At 33.3% G+C, this 15,305-nt stretch overlaps 1 protein-coding gene across 2 annotated transcripts in view; it reads left to right on the forward strand.

Annotated features, from left to right (window-relative positions):
* Positions 1 to 15,305, forward strand: part of LOC106457209 (serine-rich adhesin for platelets-like) — a 130,537-nt gene that overhangs the window by 43,213 nt on the left and 72,019 nt on the right. Inside the window, exons 1-2 of one of the 2 annotated variants that reach the window (XM_013916603.2) lie at positions 8,127 to 8,179; positions 8,651 to 13,014. In XM_013916603.2, the coding sequence (XP_013772057.2) occupies positions 8,671 to 13,014 (4,344 nt within the window). In that variant the 5' untranslated portion in view covers positions 8,127 to 8,179; positions 8,651 to 8,670. Of the gene's footprint in view, positions 1 to 8,126; positions 8,180 to 8,650; positions 13,015 to 15,305 lie in introns of those variants that run through there. The other variant, XM_022383042.1, reaches the window with a different exon arrangement.

Raw genomic sequence — 15,305 nt, forward strand, 5'->3', positions numbered from 1 at the left:
GTGGTATCATGGATATGGATTGAGTAGGAAATAATTTCGGTAAGATTGGTGTTTTTTGTAATGATATTGTGCTAAGACATCAGCATCCACAATTTCATATGGATAATAACTAGTCTTGTGTTTATTGAGGAATGAAGATATGGTCTTGATGTACAGTAGTAACTAAATTTTAATAATCTTGTTTATTACTGAGAAGCACTTTATTTCAAAATATCATTATTGCTATTATATGAATATTGCCAACAATTTGAACTGAATGTTTACCCTAATTTTCTGTAATATAGTTTTTGAAACATCCTTAAATTTTCTTCTAAATAACTCTAAATTTATCCGTAAATCATTTCTGTTTTTCACGCGGAAAGCTTGTTATTGTTATAAAAATGTTAGTAAAATTATTTACAATGATTTTAAAAGTTTAAACGTAGGCAGTATAATGTGATTAATGTTTCTCATTTTTTTCAACTTCAAGTGTTAATAACTGTTAAGATACCACAGAGCTGATATATACTTCACATAGCATATATTAGCTTTATGGTGTACACTATCAAATATTTAGTGGGAAAAAAATAATGTAATGAAACTTATATGAAAATGTATTGCATATAAAGGGTTATAGTGTATATTAAAACTTAGATTGAAACAAAGATGAATAAGTCTGATCAACTATTTTAAAAATTAGAACTTTCCTATTTTTCTGTAATCAAAAAAATCTTGCCAAATTGTAAGACAGACTTTAAACATGTTTGAGAATTACCAGTTTTGTAGCTGAATCCTCTTGCTTGCTTGACATTACTTGATCACATTTTGTTTACATTTTACAGCAACTTTGTAATTTACTCTTCATGCACTGTGTGTAATAAGCAGTTCATTATTAACAGTTATGATATCCAAAAGGTAAATGCAATATTTCATGAGGTTGTTTTCTGATTTCTTAGACATACTACGTAATGTCTTATTTGAATTCTTTATCAAATGAACTGCTAGAGTTGATTATAGAAAGCCTGTTAAATTTTCCCTATAAACTTCCACTGTAGGAGTTACATATCTAAAACCTGGTTGATATCCTGAAAATATAGGAGAGTTCTGCTACTGAACTGCTGAGAGTTTGTGCAGCCAGTTTTACCTTCATCTTCATTCTTTGTTACTGCAGCTGTAAATTTCATATCTAGATGCAGTTCTCTCTATTGCAGATATGCTGACAACACAAGTACTTCCAACAGACTATTTCACCTTTGCCATTCACTAACGCCTTTAAGCCTAGCATGGCCTGGTGGTTAGGGTGCTTGTCTTTCAATCTGCAGATTGTAGATTTGAATCCTATCACTGGATGTGCTTGTTCTATCAGCCATGTGGGCATTATAATGTCATGGTCAATCCCACTATTTGATTAGAGTAGCCCAAGAACTGGCAGTGGGTGATTATGACTAGCTGCCTTTCGTCTAGTCTGTCACTTCTAAATTAGGGACAAACTCAACAAACAAACAGTAGCCCTTCATCTTAACAAGAACATTTCTCACCAACTTTAGCTTGAGACAAGCATAACAGAAGACATAAGAACTGTAATTTTGAGTACATGGAGAAAGGTTGTCATGTCCTGAAACTGAGTTAAAAGAGGATGGGGAAGAGTAAAGTTCACTTGTATCTTCATTCGTTATACAAAGTATTTAATGGTATATATTATTGAGGACTAAAAGACTGAGCGTAGACAGTGCCACTGTTTTTATTCATCAGTCAAAATATCTAAGTTTAATTTTGGTGTGGCATTATATTTGTCTTCAGATAATTTTTCATGTGTTACATTTTGTTTGCAGTATGGTTTTGGAAATATAAAAAAAAATTTCATTAGAACATTTGCACCAAAGAACCAGAACTACACTGCTACTAAAGTTATTATCCATTACCTTTTCATTCACAGATCTACCTTTTTTAAAGAGCAGCAATTAATATTACAAGAATATAAAAATAAAAAATAAACACAGGCTCATTTCAGTTGCCTATAAAATTCTTGAGGTAAGGGTGAGCATATTGATCAGGACATAGTCTTGGCTTGAATTATCTGCTACACAACCTGTCATGTTCATTATGTTCCCATTTCATGCATTGTATAACACTTGTTTTTTTGGAAACCTAGCATTACAATATAAGGATTGATGGAAATTGTGTTATGTTTATTCTTCGAGGATGTATTTATATTATCAACGTGACAGTATTCACCAGATTATGAAAATCAAAGCCATTAAAATCTATCTATTATCAATTACTTTTTTTTAAAGCCTAATCAATGACCTTTATCCTACGAACCAGCGATATGGTAATTGCGTTTCATGTTTACCGTTAGCTGAACGCAAGTGGTTGGCACTTAAGTTGTAGTGTTTTAGTTTTATAGTTTCTCATTTATCAGTAGAACATATTATTAGTAAAACGGTGGTGGTCTTAGTTTACTGTTTTTTTATTATTAATATTATTATTCTATTTTTATAAAAGTGATAATTTCAGAGGCATATAAGTGTACTATGCTCATAGCAATTGCTGAACTTGCACTGCGTTTTATCGTTCAAAAGGTATTCTTATGGATTTCAACATCAACTGAATGATGTAAATAGCATTTTGTTGCCTCGTGTATAAAGCTCCACATGTGCTACTTTTGTAAAACCAACATAGACTAATCAAAAATAATTTTAGAAAGATCCCCTGAATCCGTACGAGAAATAGCGAAACTAGCCTTGTTTTTGCATGGTCTGTTACTGTCTATGACCAGAAATGCTGAAAGGTTCGACATAGTTAAGTATATCTAAGCAAAACCACCTTAGGTGTGGAAAAAAGTTGCGACCATAAACGGATGAAATAAAAGTTGGCGGCCAAACTGGTAGCTACACGTATAGCACTGATAAGAATTTTACAGCAAATACTCATTCATTAGTTAGCCAGTTCATGTTTTTTGTTCAACTTGGGGCATGTCGTTGGGTAAAACAAAGTATGCGGCCTAGCTTTACTCCATGGTGAAACGGTAGAAAAACGTTTAGACCGATAGCTCACGTGACTTTGCATAGGCGTGCGCAAAACTTTTGGTCAAAATTGAGCGGTTTTTGCGGAATAACTCTACACATGTGGCTTATATTTAGACCAAATTTGACACCTAGTTGTAGGTTGTAAAGATCTATCAGTGTACTAAGTTTGAAAAAAATCAATGAAAGTTAAGTGTTTTTCTATCGAATAAAGTTTGCATACTTTCTGTGCGAATAAAAAAAAAAAAGGAAGAAATTCAATCAAAATCGGAGATTTTATATCTCGTGTATTTCTGAATGGATTACCTTGAAATTTGGTATGTGGAGTAAGGATCCAGTAGAGCACATTCACCGAAAATATGTGATAGTTTGGATTACCATAGTCCGAGATACAGAAAGTAGGTAAAACGCTAAACTATCACTCCTGTTAATAACACACGGTGTGTCCTGCAGGTTGTTTTGGTCGCACGACACACTACCGTGCGTCTTGATTGTTTCGTTGTGTTACTACACCCTTGGAATAGCATCAAGGTGTAAGGTTCCTGATCTGTCGATTAGAAAAAATGTACGTGTAGTTGCGCATGTTTGTTTGTCCAGAGTGATAAAATATAAACTTAATTTAAAACTTGTAAGGTTTTGAGTAATTTATTAATGACATCGTGGACTGGACTACAATGATGAGCACACAAATCTCGGTAGTAGATTATCCCTAACATTTGTTTTATTCCATTCACGCGCTTCCTGTGGCATGATTTCCTGTTGCTACAGTGTTTACTGCGTAGGTGTTGTTTACTTCATGACCACCATAGTTATACGTGATTCACGTAGTGCATTCATGTTACTAAATATAAACCAGAATATACGTCAATTATTAGAATAAACGATTTGTTCAAATAGTTTAATCTGATTAGGAACTTTTTATATTTACATCCAGTACCTGTAATATTATTTCGGGGTGACGTTGTTATCTTGTTAACAAAGAAAAGTTGTAGAATTTCTGTATGTTTTTTTATTTGGTTTCAATAGTTGGCATATATTTCAGACAAGCTTGTCTTCACATGTTTCAGAAAAACGAGTAGATAAATTCAAGTCATTATTGACTGTTTTCTCAGAAACTACTTATATCAACCGTTTACAATATATCAACTTTCGTGGTCTATATATCTCCTAAACTGCAAAATATATATCTGTTTAGGATATCATATACGCGTCATTTTTAACTGATTGATACAATACAGATTTTTTTCAGCAAGAACAGTGTACAGTTGCACTTTACCACTTATAATCCAACCAGTCTGATAGATGCTGATATTGAGCAAAAAGCATCTCGCGAGTAACGTTACACACAAAAAAGGATATTTTATACATATTATTATGTACACTTTTTCTTCGAAACCTGTATTGGATTAGTTAAGAATAACGTGATTAAAAGTATTACTAGTCTTATTGCGTATTGTCTTATCACATTGTTCAGGCGTTATACGCAAAAAAGAAAAGAAAAAGAATCCTGGTAAATGTGACTTAATCAGATCTTCAGAAAACTTCGTATGTTGTAACCCAGTTGATGTACCTTTAAGTCCCATCCACCCTTCAAATTCTATCTTACTATTTACCATATTCTATTTGGCCAAATTCCATCCCTGTCCTCTCTTGTATTGAAAACAATAGGACGAAATTGAACCAATCTTTTGGCTTGATCAAGTTACCCAAAGGAATGAAGGAAAGACTTCATGATTTTTTTAGATTTGTTGTTCTAAGACTGTGTTATTATTTTATAACACCGAAAGCTTAGTTATTTCAAACGCATGCGCATAACGGTCATAGGATTTGATGACATACTGGTCTGTCGTGTCAATAGCTGTACACAACAAAATGATTGAAAGATTTTTTTTTTATCCGGTCAGAAAACCCATATTCATCCTGTTAAGAATGGCATAACTTAAATTCCAGTATTACTGTGAATGTTACATTAACATGATACGCTGCTTTACGTGAAAAAAAACAACAGTAAACGTGAATTCTGTTTGCAACATTCTGTACATTTAACTAATGATTTTTTGTGTATTAAAAAAGAAAACGAAATCTGATAAGCCTGTTTCTGAAAACAATAACTAAGTAATTAGTTGTTTTACCGGCGTACTTTCGGTTTCCATTTTTGTTCAATAAAGTGTGTAGTTAAAAGATCACGGCGCTTGTAGCAATGAGATGTTTACCCAAAGGAAAGATTATGATTTACGTTTGTACTGATTTATATATAGCTGATTAGGACTTATTGAGAAATATGACCTGTCTTGATTCACTTTCACCGTAACATTTTCGAGATTAAACATATTTTTTCTGGAGCACCAGTTTTGAACTACAAATATAAGTTTCCCTGGTCAACAAAGAGAGATTCCAAAACTGCTGTAACTTAGGCCTCCTGGACAGTTTATACAGAACTAAAGTTTATAGAATCTGTATCCAGAGTCTAGTCACATGATTTTATATTGTATATATTTAAAAACATGAAAATATATCTTCATTACTGACGAGCTTGCGTGTATAATTATATCGCCCGAAAGTTGTAAGTCAATATTTCTTTCACAACAAGTTTATTTGCACATTTAGAGGTTATTCCCTATTCATTACTGTCGCTGTTGGCATTATCACACACATACCTGTTGCCCGGACCAGCGAAATCTCAACAAAATATTTATATTATAAAACCAAATGGTATCTTTTAAAAATACTGGCATGGCTTGCTTGTTCGGGCACTTGATTCGCAATCTGCGATTCGCGGATTCGAATTCCGTCACTTAACACGCTCATTCTTTCAGTCGTGAGGGCGTTATAATATGCAATCAATCATGCTGTTCGTTGGTAAAAGAGTAGCCCAAAAGCTGGCGGTAGGTGGTGTTGACTAGCTGCCTTTCCTTTAGTCTTCGCTTCAAAATTAGAGATGGCTATCTAAGATAGCCCTCTGGTAGCTGTGCGCGAAACTCAACAAACAAACTTTTAACAAGAACTAGAAAACACAGGGTATATCATTGTATACAGTTATGTGCTTGTGATGTGTTTGGAATTTTTCAACCTGAAGACTCGTCATTACTAATCCTAAAGCTTCATTTATATCTTTGAGAGTTACATGAATTAAAATATATATCTATGGACAGTCCTATTTTGACATTTCCTTGACAAATTATTCTAAAACTTGTTTTAAAATTCAGTATGATTGCACAAGCATGACAGGATGCAGTCGTATATATATCTAGTAGAAGCTCACACCCATGACACGCTCTTAATCATATATTTTCTCTATAATTTTCGGCGTCTGATATTATACTCAAGTTGACAGCAAGTGTAATTTTCCATTCGAATTGGTTATTGCATCCAGTAATGGAGTTTTTACAAATACTGTTGTTACGTGTATTTTTCTCTTTACTATATGAAATGGTATCATTTTATAAATACGTGTAAGTATGGTTATTTCTTGGGTCAAGTTACTGACGACTTTTATTTGACATTCAATATTATAGTATTGGGGACAAGTGCAAAGGCTATGAACTGTTTTCTTAAAACTCCAACTCTCTGTAGGTTATCTTGTGCTTGCACGGTTACCATGAGTGTAAACACTGGTTCATATCCTTCCAAAACTTAAATTTGTAACAAGGAATATTAGATTAAAATGAAGTTGACTTCTCTGGTGAAAACATACGCGTGTCAGAAAAACATTTTGGTATGTTTCTTTTTTCAGCTTTTGAAATGGTCACATGCACAATTAAACGTAAGCCTCTTATTTGTGACTTCTAGTCTCTAATCAATGGAAAAAGTCTCAACTCACATTGCTCCTATAGAAATAAACTGTTGGAAGTTAGGTCTGATTTTTTTCGTGTTTCTAAAACCATGTTAAATGATGAAATCATCCTTTAAGATTACAAAGTGAATCTACGTGATGACACCACTTCGGCATCACCCCTGCTATACACACGTCATAGAATATTAATAGGAGTCAGAGCTTCTTTGAGTCATTTACGTTGCTGCTCGATTTTTGTTTGCTCGATGTCTTTCTGTTTTTGTAAACTGTAACATTCGTGTTTAATGCCTAACCAATTCATATATTAGACTAAACACCAATTAAAGCAATTAGAAATTATTAATAAAGATGTTTTTGTTGGAACAGTCTGAAAATTTCTTTCAGATATTTTATGACAATTTTAAAAATGAAATATTACGTAGGAAATAATACATTTTCTTGCTCTCTACTTTGAAAGAGTCACCCTGAAACGTGGATTTTGTTTGCGAAGAACTTGCACACAAAACTGTTCACAGTCATAGTTAGTTCATGAACCTGTAGTTCTGTGAAAAAGTAGTGTCGAGTTCAATCATTTCGTATCAGTCTAGCCTCATTTCCTCGGATAAATATAGTGAAAATAAAGGAAACTGGTCCTCCGTAGGAGCATACTTTCTGACGTCAGTGGCGCCTGAAGCAAGCAGGCGGGTTTTCAAGGAACCCTGACTGTCGAGTAAAATCCTAGCTCTTGTGGTTTCAAGAAGTTTTTAAATCCCAGAAGTACGTTATTAGCTTTTCTGGGAGTGGTGGTTAGTTTGTTACATGTATGTAGAATATTTTTGTTTTCGTGTTTTGTGAACACATAAATCAAATATGCATCAGGTAAAAGCAAGGAAAAATAATTCAAGAAACCAGCAGGAAAAAATAAATAAAACAAATACAGTGAAAATATAGCGTAATGGCTGGTGTAATTATTTGTTGTAACAATGAAAGACGACTTCCTGAAAATCAGTAATCCAAAGTAATAATCACAACTGTTACTGAGCAACATATGGTATAGAGTTTTATAAAGGTTTTATATTATATTAGTTTTTTCTTATAGTTAAAATAATAACAACTACATATTTACACGAGTTTCAAGGCCTTTTAGTCTCATAATGTAAGTTAGGATCACGAACCGTGCTTATTTCATACTTTAGTACGGTATTATATATGGTTTATTGGTATTTTGTTATTGTCACTTTGAAGTTTAATGATGTTGCTCAAGCTGTATCGAATAGGGTATGTGATCTTATCGTGTTTAAATAATTATTTGCTTTTTTATTTCTTTCAAGCAAAACACTGTTTTAAATCAAACCGTACGCAAGTAACCAACAGTGCAAACTGGTTTGACAAGAAATGAATGGTACGAGGCCGAAAAGTTCATAATTTCAACTTTCTTCTATTTCTGTTGTGTCTTAACCATTTGTTTATTTTCTCTGTCGCGCCAATAACGTGTTTTTAATTGTTTCTTTGGGAAATTATTATTTTTAGTCTTCAAACCTTAAAATGGTAGATCGTTTTCTGTTGAAATATTAAACAAGTTCGTATAAAACGAGAACTTCTGGCACTATTTTTGAGAATGACAAATTACTTTATAGCAGAAAAGTGTACAAATACACATGTTAGGACTGATGTTCTGAGAATCGTAAAATTTTGTTAGAGAAAGAAGTATCTGGAGCAAACCATAAATACAAGCACACAGATAAACTGAATTGTGCAACCTTAGTTATTGTAAAATTATTGTGTTTTTTTTTTACACTTACAGATAAACTGTATTGTGCAAGCATTAGTTATTGTGTTTTTTAATAGTAAAGGCTGATTTTCTATCCCACAGGAAAGAGTGATCGATAGAAGATGTCAAGCAACGTTGACACGACTACTTTGATCAGTCTTACCCGGAACAGAAATAAACTTATGCGTTTAGCCCAAGGCATAAAGACAAAGAAAAAGCCCGGCAGTAAGAAAAGTATCAACCTGAAACTAGACCCTGCTTACACGAACATAGAACATTTGGTATTCGGCACTTATCGACCTCGATCCACTACACCTGTAGTGGAAGACAAGAGTAAAGGAGATAATAAGACTGACAGCTACGAGCAAATAGAAAATGTTACTGTGGTGCAGGATGATGTTTGCAGCAAGGACGACGACCCCAGCATATCGTATGAGAGCATTGCTTGTAGCTTAGAGGTACAATCGAGAGATGGCGCTACGGGTCAGTCAACTGTGAAAGAAAGTGAACATTCCGAGTTTGAAACAAACGGCAGTGTGCTCCAGGCAGCTACACGTCGAATCTCCCCAGAGATCCCCGAGGGTTGGAACGGGAAAAATGATCATACCACTGTTTCTACTTCCTTTTTTAAAGGTAGTGAAAGAGATGACGAACAACTGTCAATACTTACTTTGGAAAGAGATGTTTGTAGCGCAGATGAACAAAATTGGTTAGCAAAAACAGTTAGAAGGGGCAGTGAAAGACTAACTGATAATGGTTTTCCGTGTGAACGTGGCGATATGGAGCATATATTACATATGGGTGATAGTGAAGCAGTGGATAACGACTTACATCCTACTCTTAACCATTCATCTGTAAAGCCTGACAATGAAACTTTCACGGAGGACCAGTGTGGAGCATTTAAAACATCTGAATCTAGCTTCTGTAGTGAAGAGTTGGGTGATTCTTCCTGTGATAATTTTGCTAATGCTGTGAATTACACCGATGACTCGCAGTTTTTTGTGACTCCAGACAGCTCATATTTAAGCTTAAATAGAGAGGACCATGAGGAAACTGATGGTGCTGAGGTTTTTTGCACTCCATGTGGAAATTTTAATGGAGAAAATTTTAGAGAGCCCGAAAATGTAATACAAAGTAATGAAAATAACGAAAGTGACAACAAAGTGTCTGGAACGCCTATTAGTAGTGGCGATTATATGTGTGTGACTGCAACAAAATCATTTATGTCCAACCTAAGAAATGAAGATACTATCAACACAAGTAAACATAGGACTCCTACCAGGCATAATAAACAAATCTTTCAATCTACAGGCACTGTGAAAAAACAGACTAAGAGAATACCAATCATAGAAAGGGAAGTTTATCATTCAGTAGGAAGTTGCCCACTTAACAACCATATTAATGATTCTCATTGTATTGATAAGACTAAAGTTAACTTAACACCAACAGTAAAGAAAAAATTGAGTAATGAAAACGTAGAACTTTTCAGGACTAATTCTAATAGACAGAACATAAAAGGTGATGTGACATCTAGTATTGATGAACTTCTTAACATGCAGAAGGAAGGAAGTACTTGTGTTAGAGGCTCTAGCAAGCTATGTGGTAGACCTAGTTCTGTACCTACAGGAGTTCTGTGTGATTCAGATTCTAACTCTTTGTTACATAGCCAGTCTTTTCCTTGCAAGTCCTCTCTCAGTAAGTTTCAGAAGTTTCGGTCAACATCTATTTCTGATAATTCTAAAATTAGTTTAGAAGGAAAGAAAAGTTCTGATAAAACAGGCTCTCCAGTTCTTCTGACATATAGGCCTCTGTCTTCAACAGCAAAGCTAGAAGAAACTCATCGAAACAAATGTGACAATAGTCAAATAGCAGATACATCTTCCTTGAAAGTATTAAGAACCCCAACAGAAAAGTCATTTGAAAACCAATCAAAACATTCTTCAGGTATTCCTAAACCCAAAATTCATGTTAAACGAACTTTAACACCCTTTAGCTCACCACAAATGTTTTCAGCTTCCAATTTGGTTACAAAAGAAAAACCTGCTAATGAAGAACTTTGTGACTTAAATGATGATGTAAATATTTCTCTAGATCACTCAGGGTTTTTTAGAACCAAGAGTATTTCATATGGTTTCAGGAAAAAATCAGATCAAACTTTTCGTAAAGCTGCTTCGGTATGTGAAAAGTCGAAGGTTAAACCACCAAACATTCCAACTATAAGAAATCTTAAGATACCCAAACATGGAGACTATATTTCTGATTCTAGAAGTTCCATTTCTTCATCAACTGGAGAATTTAAAAATGAAATTTCATCTGCAAGTCAGAAACAAGAAAAATCTGTACAAAAGAATAGCAGAGTATGTGGTGAAGCTGTTACATGTAATATTACAGTTACTCCACCATCTTATATAGAAAATGATGCTATGGATATTAATCATACAATAGGAGGTAGAAAGAGTGTTAATGGAATTTCATCAAGTTTAGGAAATTTTAACAAGGCACCATCTAGGTCATCTTTAAATGAGTGTCAATCTAATTTAACATCTAAACCTATATCAAAATCACCATTATCTAGCTCAAGTTCAAGCCTAACTGGATCTAAGACCAGCCTTTTATCAAAAAATGATGTTTTGAGTTCAACAAAAATCATCAAGAAGATAACAAGAAATGACCAGACTGCTCACCAGTCAAGTTCAGAATCTTTAAAGCATTTGAAATATGGAATGACAGTGCAAAAATCATATCAAACGGATAAAATCAAACTTCCTTCATATTTAGGATCTTGTACAAATCATGACATGCTCCAAAACACATCCAAAGATGAACAGGACTTTACCAAATTTTCAGTAAAGACTAAAGTTGACCTTGAATATGGAGAGAAAGAAAGCAAACTTGTTCAGGGTTCTTGCCATAATCACTCTGGAATTCCAGTTCCATCTTGTAACGAAATTAACAATTCAAAAAAAGAAACTTTAAGAAGAACAAACTCTGCTTCTAAAAATAGTTTTAATATTAAACCTCCAGTCCCGATTAAGCCCACCAAAATTCATAGCCCTCCTGTAGTCGATAAAAAGTGTATTTTGACTAACTTCAGTGTTTCCAACCAAACATTATCTACTAATGAGACAGTTCAGAAATCATATAAAAAGTCAGATACTAATCTTTCTTTCATGAGAAACTTCACAAATAAGAACCATTTCTCAAATTCTGATAACTACAAATTCCAGCATGTTCCTGAAACCCCCAAAAATAGTAAAAATGGTACAGTTTTAAACAATGATAGTATTGGATCAGTTTCCCAAACCTCAAATATTGATGAAATAGATGGTTATAAAGTAAAGGATAATGAATTTTCTGGTACCTATTTAGCTCCCAGTGACAGTTGGCCATTTGAAACACACCCAAGTATATCAAACTCTTCTCCGAGGTCCTCAACCCAATTATGTAACAGTGCCAATATATATCCCAATTGTTGTGTAGATTGTCATCAAGACACTAGCATGATAAATCATAAGACTTCCAGGTCCTTATCTGTGGATAGTGGTTATCAAAATGTCATCAATACACAGGAAAAGTCTTTTAAAAAGTATAATCATGGCCAAACTTGTGATCCCCTTCAAGATATTTGCAGAAAAGTTCATGGAGAGAACATTCGTGATACTAAAGAGGCAACACCCTCACGTGTTATTAAAAGGTCAGAATCTTTTGAAGAATGGGCTGTTGAACACTTAAAAGCTTTGATTTCTCCACAAGATCAAGAATTCAACCAAGTAACTCCTCCTCAAGTATTCCCAAAGAATAATCATGGAAATGAGGTTCCAAATGACTTGGATAATAAAACACAAGTGAAAACCATAAGAAAATTAAATAAGAAGAGCTATTCTGTTCCAAACAGAATGATTCATAATGCTACAGGTGTTAGAAAAAACCCATCTTCATGTCTGCCTGTTAGGTCGCTTTCCTTGAGCTCCAGCCCTCTTCATTATAAGATGGCTTCTAGCTCTATTAGAGGATTTGATGCAGCTAAAACATTACTTCCAGAAAGTGTATGGGATCATAGTGAAATGGGAATGTCAGATATTGAAGAGAAAGATGAGAATTCTTCTTCTGGTGCAAGTAGAGCAGGGTCTGAAGGACCAGCAGAACATTGCAGAGAGCATACTTTAAATTCTAAACGGCACTATTCTATAAAGCACCTTCTACCAGACAGGCTTGATGCTGCTAAAAATAAATCTAGAATTACACCTAAATTTAAATCAGAATCACTGGGATTGGAAAGACTTCTTCCTATTGGATTTCCTTTAACTAGTATTACATCAGGTGAAAGTCTCCAATTATTTGACAAAGAAGATAGAATAATAACTAGTACATCTTTTGGTGTAAATGACAACAATACTAAATCTTCTAGTTGGTCATCATTAAAGAAGAAAACTGTGGATGATTACAGTAATGGGTCGATTGCTAAGGTAAGTGTTTATACAGATTATTTGTTATTCTCTTTGACTAACAAGTGTGTTAACTTCTGTACAGATATGCTGGATTTATTATTTTACAATTATTTTTAATAGTGCTCAATTTGATAAAAATTTAATTGGTGAAATTGAATTTTTATAAATCTTTAAGTCAGTAATATTTCAAAAGATTTATTTTGTTCTGCTATATACTGCTTTGTTGAAGTTATTTCTTGAAATAATTTGCATCATATGATTTCTAACATCTTCTGGATGTAGATGTTGTTCAAAGTGAGCAGCAGGCTTCATATGAATGTTTACAAGTTATTATTTTATTTCAACCACTTTCCTCTTTGTTTTAAGTGGAAGTACATTGCTAAATACATGGTTATGTAAAATATTTTGATTGTTAACCTACAAGAAGTCCAGAGACTTTCTGTTTAGCTCCTTTTTTTTCTCATTTAATTTTTAATCAGATAATATATATATATTCTGACTCCACCCATTTTATGTACTTAAAACATAATGGATGGGAGACCAGGCTGTGTTACTTCTACCTGCATAAAGGTGGTGGAAGATTATTAATAACTGAAAAACAAAATATACTATATTCAAAATCTGATGTTAAAATGTTTTTTGTATGTTCCTACTTAACAGAAAATGTACCACACTTGAATGACACTTTAAATTAGGAGTGACATTGAACTACATTAGACACAGAACATTATAGAATTAAGATAATATTGGGATAATCTGGTTTTGTTGAATAAAGTATAATTAAGAAATTCATTGTTTTTATACAAAAATTCATTTACCTAAAATAACATACATGTGTGTGTATATAATTGGTTGCATGTCTGACTTCATCCTAACAACTGAATATTAGTATTTTCTGTATTTTACAGTTTTCAGCAAAGTTGGTAGGAAAAATATCTATATTTATACAATTAGGTTGATTTTTGATTGGCTAAGTGTTACATTCAAGTGCAGTGACAAGGTTGAAACATTTTGAAATTTAGATATGTATTACTGGTTAGAATGTATTCTATCTGTTGACAGCATACTGTATTGTTTCAAAAATAATGATGAAAAGGACACATGTTAATGTTTGAAATTTAGATTTGTATTACCTTTGTTTTTCTTTGTCTGTGTGCACCTTGACTTATATTATGAATTCAAAGAACCCCTTGAGTAAAAGCAAATGAAAATATGTTATATGTTAATCACACTACATCTACTATAACTAGTGCCGATGAGGCACTTCACTCAGTACCAAGGCTTTTAAGGCCAGCTGGTATATGACCGACATATTAGTGGTCAAGTGAAGTTCATTCCCATCTTCCAGTATGTCTAAACTTCTTGTGTGCTCCAGAAAAAGTTCAAGGGTCAAGTTTTATGCAATTACAGATTGATAACCGCTTCCCATCCATTATTGAGTAGTATCCTTGTGTAATAAACACTCGAACTTTTTGGAATAATCATATTTAACTGTATTAGGATGAAGAAAAAGTTAGCATTTTACATGTGACCACTTAAGTATGGACAGAAATTGTTTTTAAGAAATTCATTTTCTAAAGAATGTAAACAAGTCTTTGGTGACATTGATTGTAATCTTTTAACATCATGTATTTTACTTTTTAATAAGAATAATATGGATGAACATATTTTATAGTATTATATGATACTGAATTACGGTATTTGCAATATTGTTTTTATAGTATCTTTAATATTATTTTGATGTTTCTTTTAGTAATAGTATTTCATTACATACAGCTCTACTTGTTTCAACATCCTTACAGTATGATTTTCTGTTAAGTTTTTTCATGGTTTTTGGCTTTCGATTAAATTACGCATGTACATCAGGCAGGTGGTAGCATTGCCTATGTAGGAATGGGATTGGTCGTCTAATAGGTCATCAGAACTTTATACTATACAGTGTTTTCTTTTATATCAATATCTATGTAATGATTGAGTCACAAGTTCTGGGAATGTCTGTAAACATCATAGCAACAGTTTGAATTTCTTGTTCTTCCTTCTTCTGCTTCATTTTTATTACATGATAACTTAAAAATTAAAACAATGGTGTCAACCAATTTCACTGAGGTGACATAGTTTCAAATGGAGTATCTGCTTTTATAAGTATTGTTAATAACTAGTAGTAATTAAAAAAATTCATAATTCTATTGTAAACGATATTATCATTACCCTTTGAAGTTAGTAGTCTTACAGAATTATGGTGTTCCCTTAAAAAGCTTAAATACAGAATGAAGCAGAAATTAGTAGCCAATAATAGGTAAACAATAAGT

This window comes from Limulus polyphemus, unplaced genomic scaffold (assembly GCF_000517525.1).
Source record: "Limulus polyphemus unplaced genomic scaffold, Limulus_polyphemus-2.1.2 Scaffold303, whole genome shotgun sequence".
Classification (NCBI taxonomy): domain Eukaryota; kingdom Metazoa; phylum Arthropoda; class Merostomata; order Xiphosura; family Limulidae; genus Limulus; species Limulus polyphemus.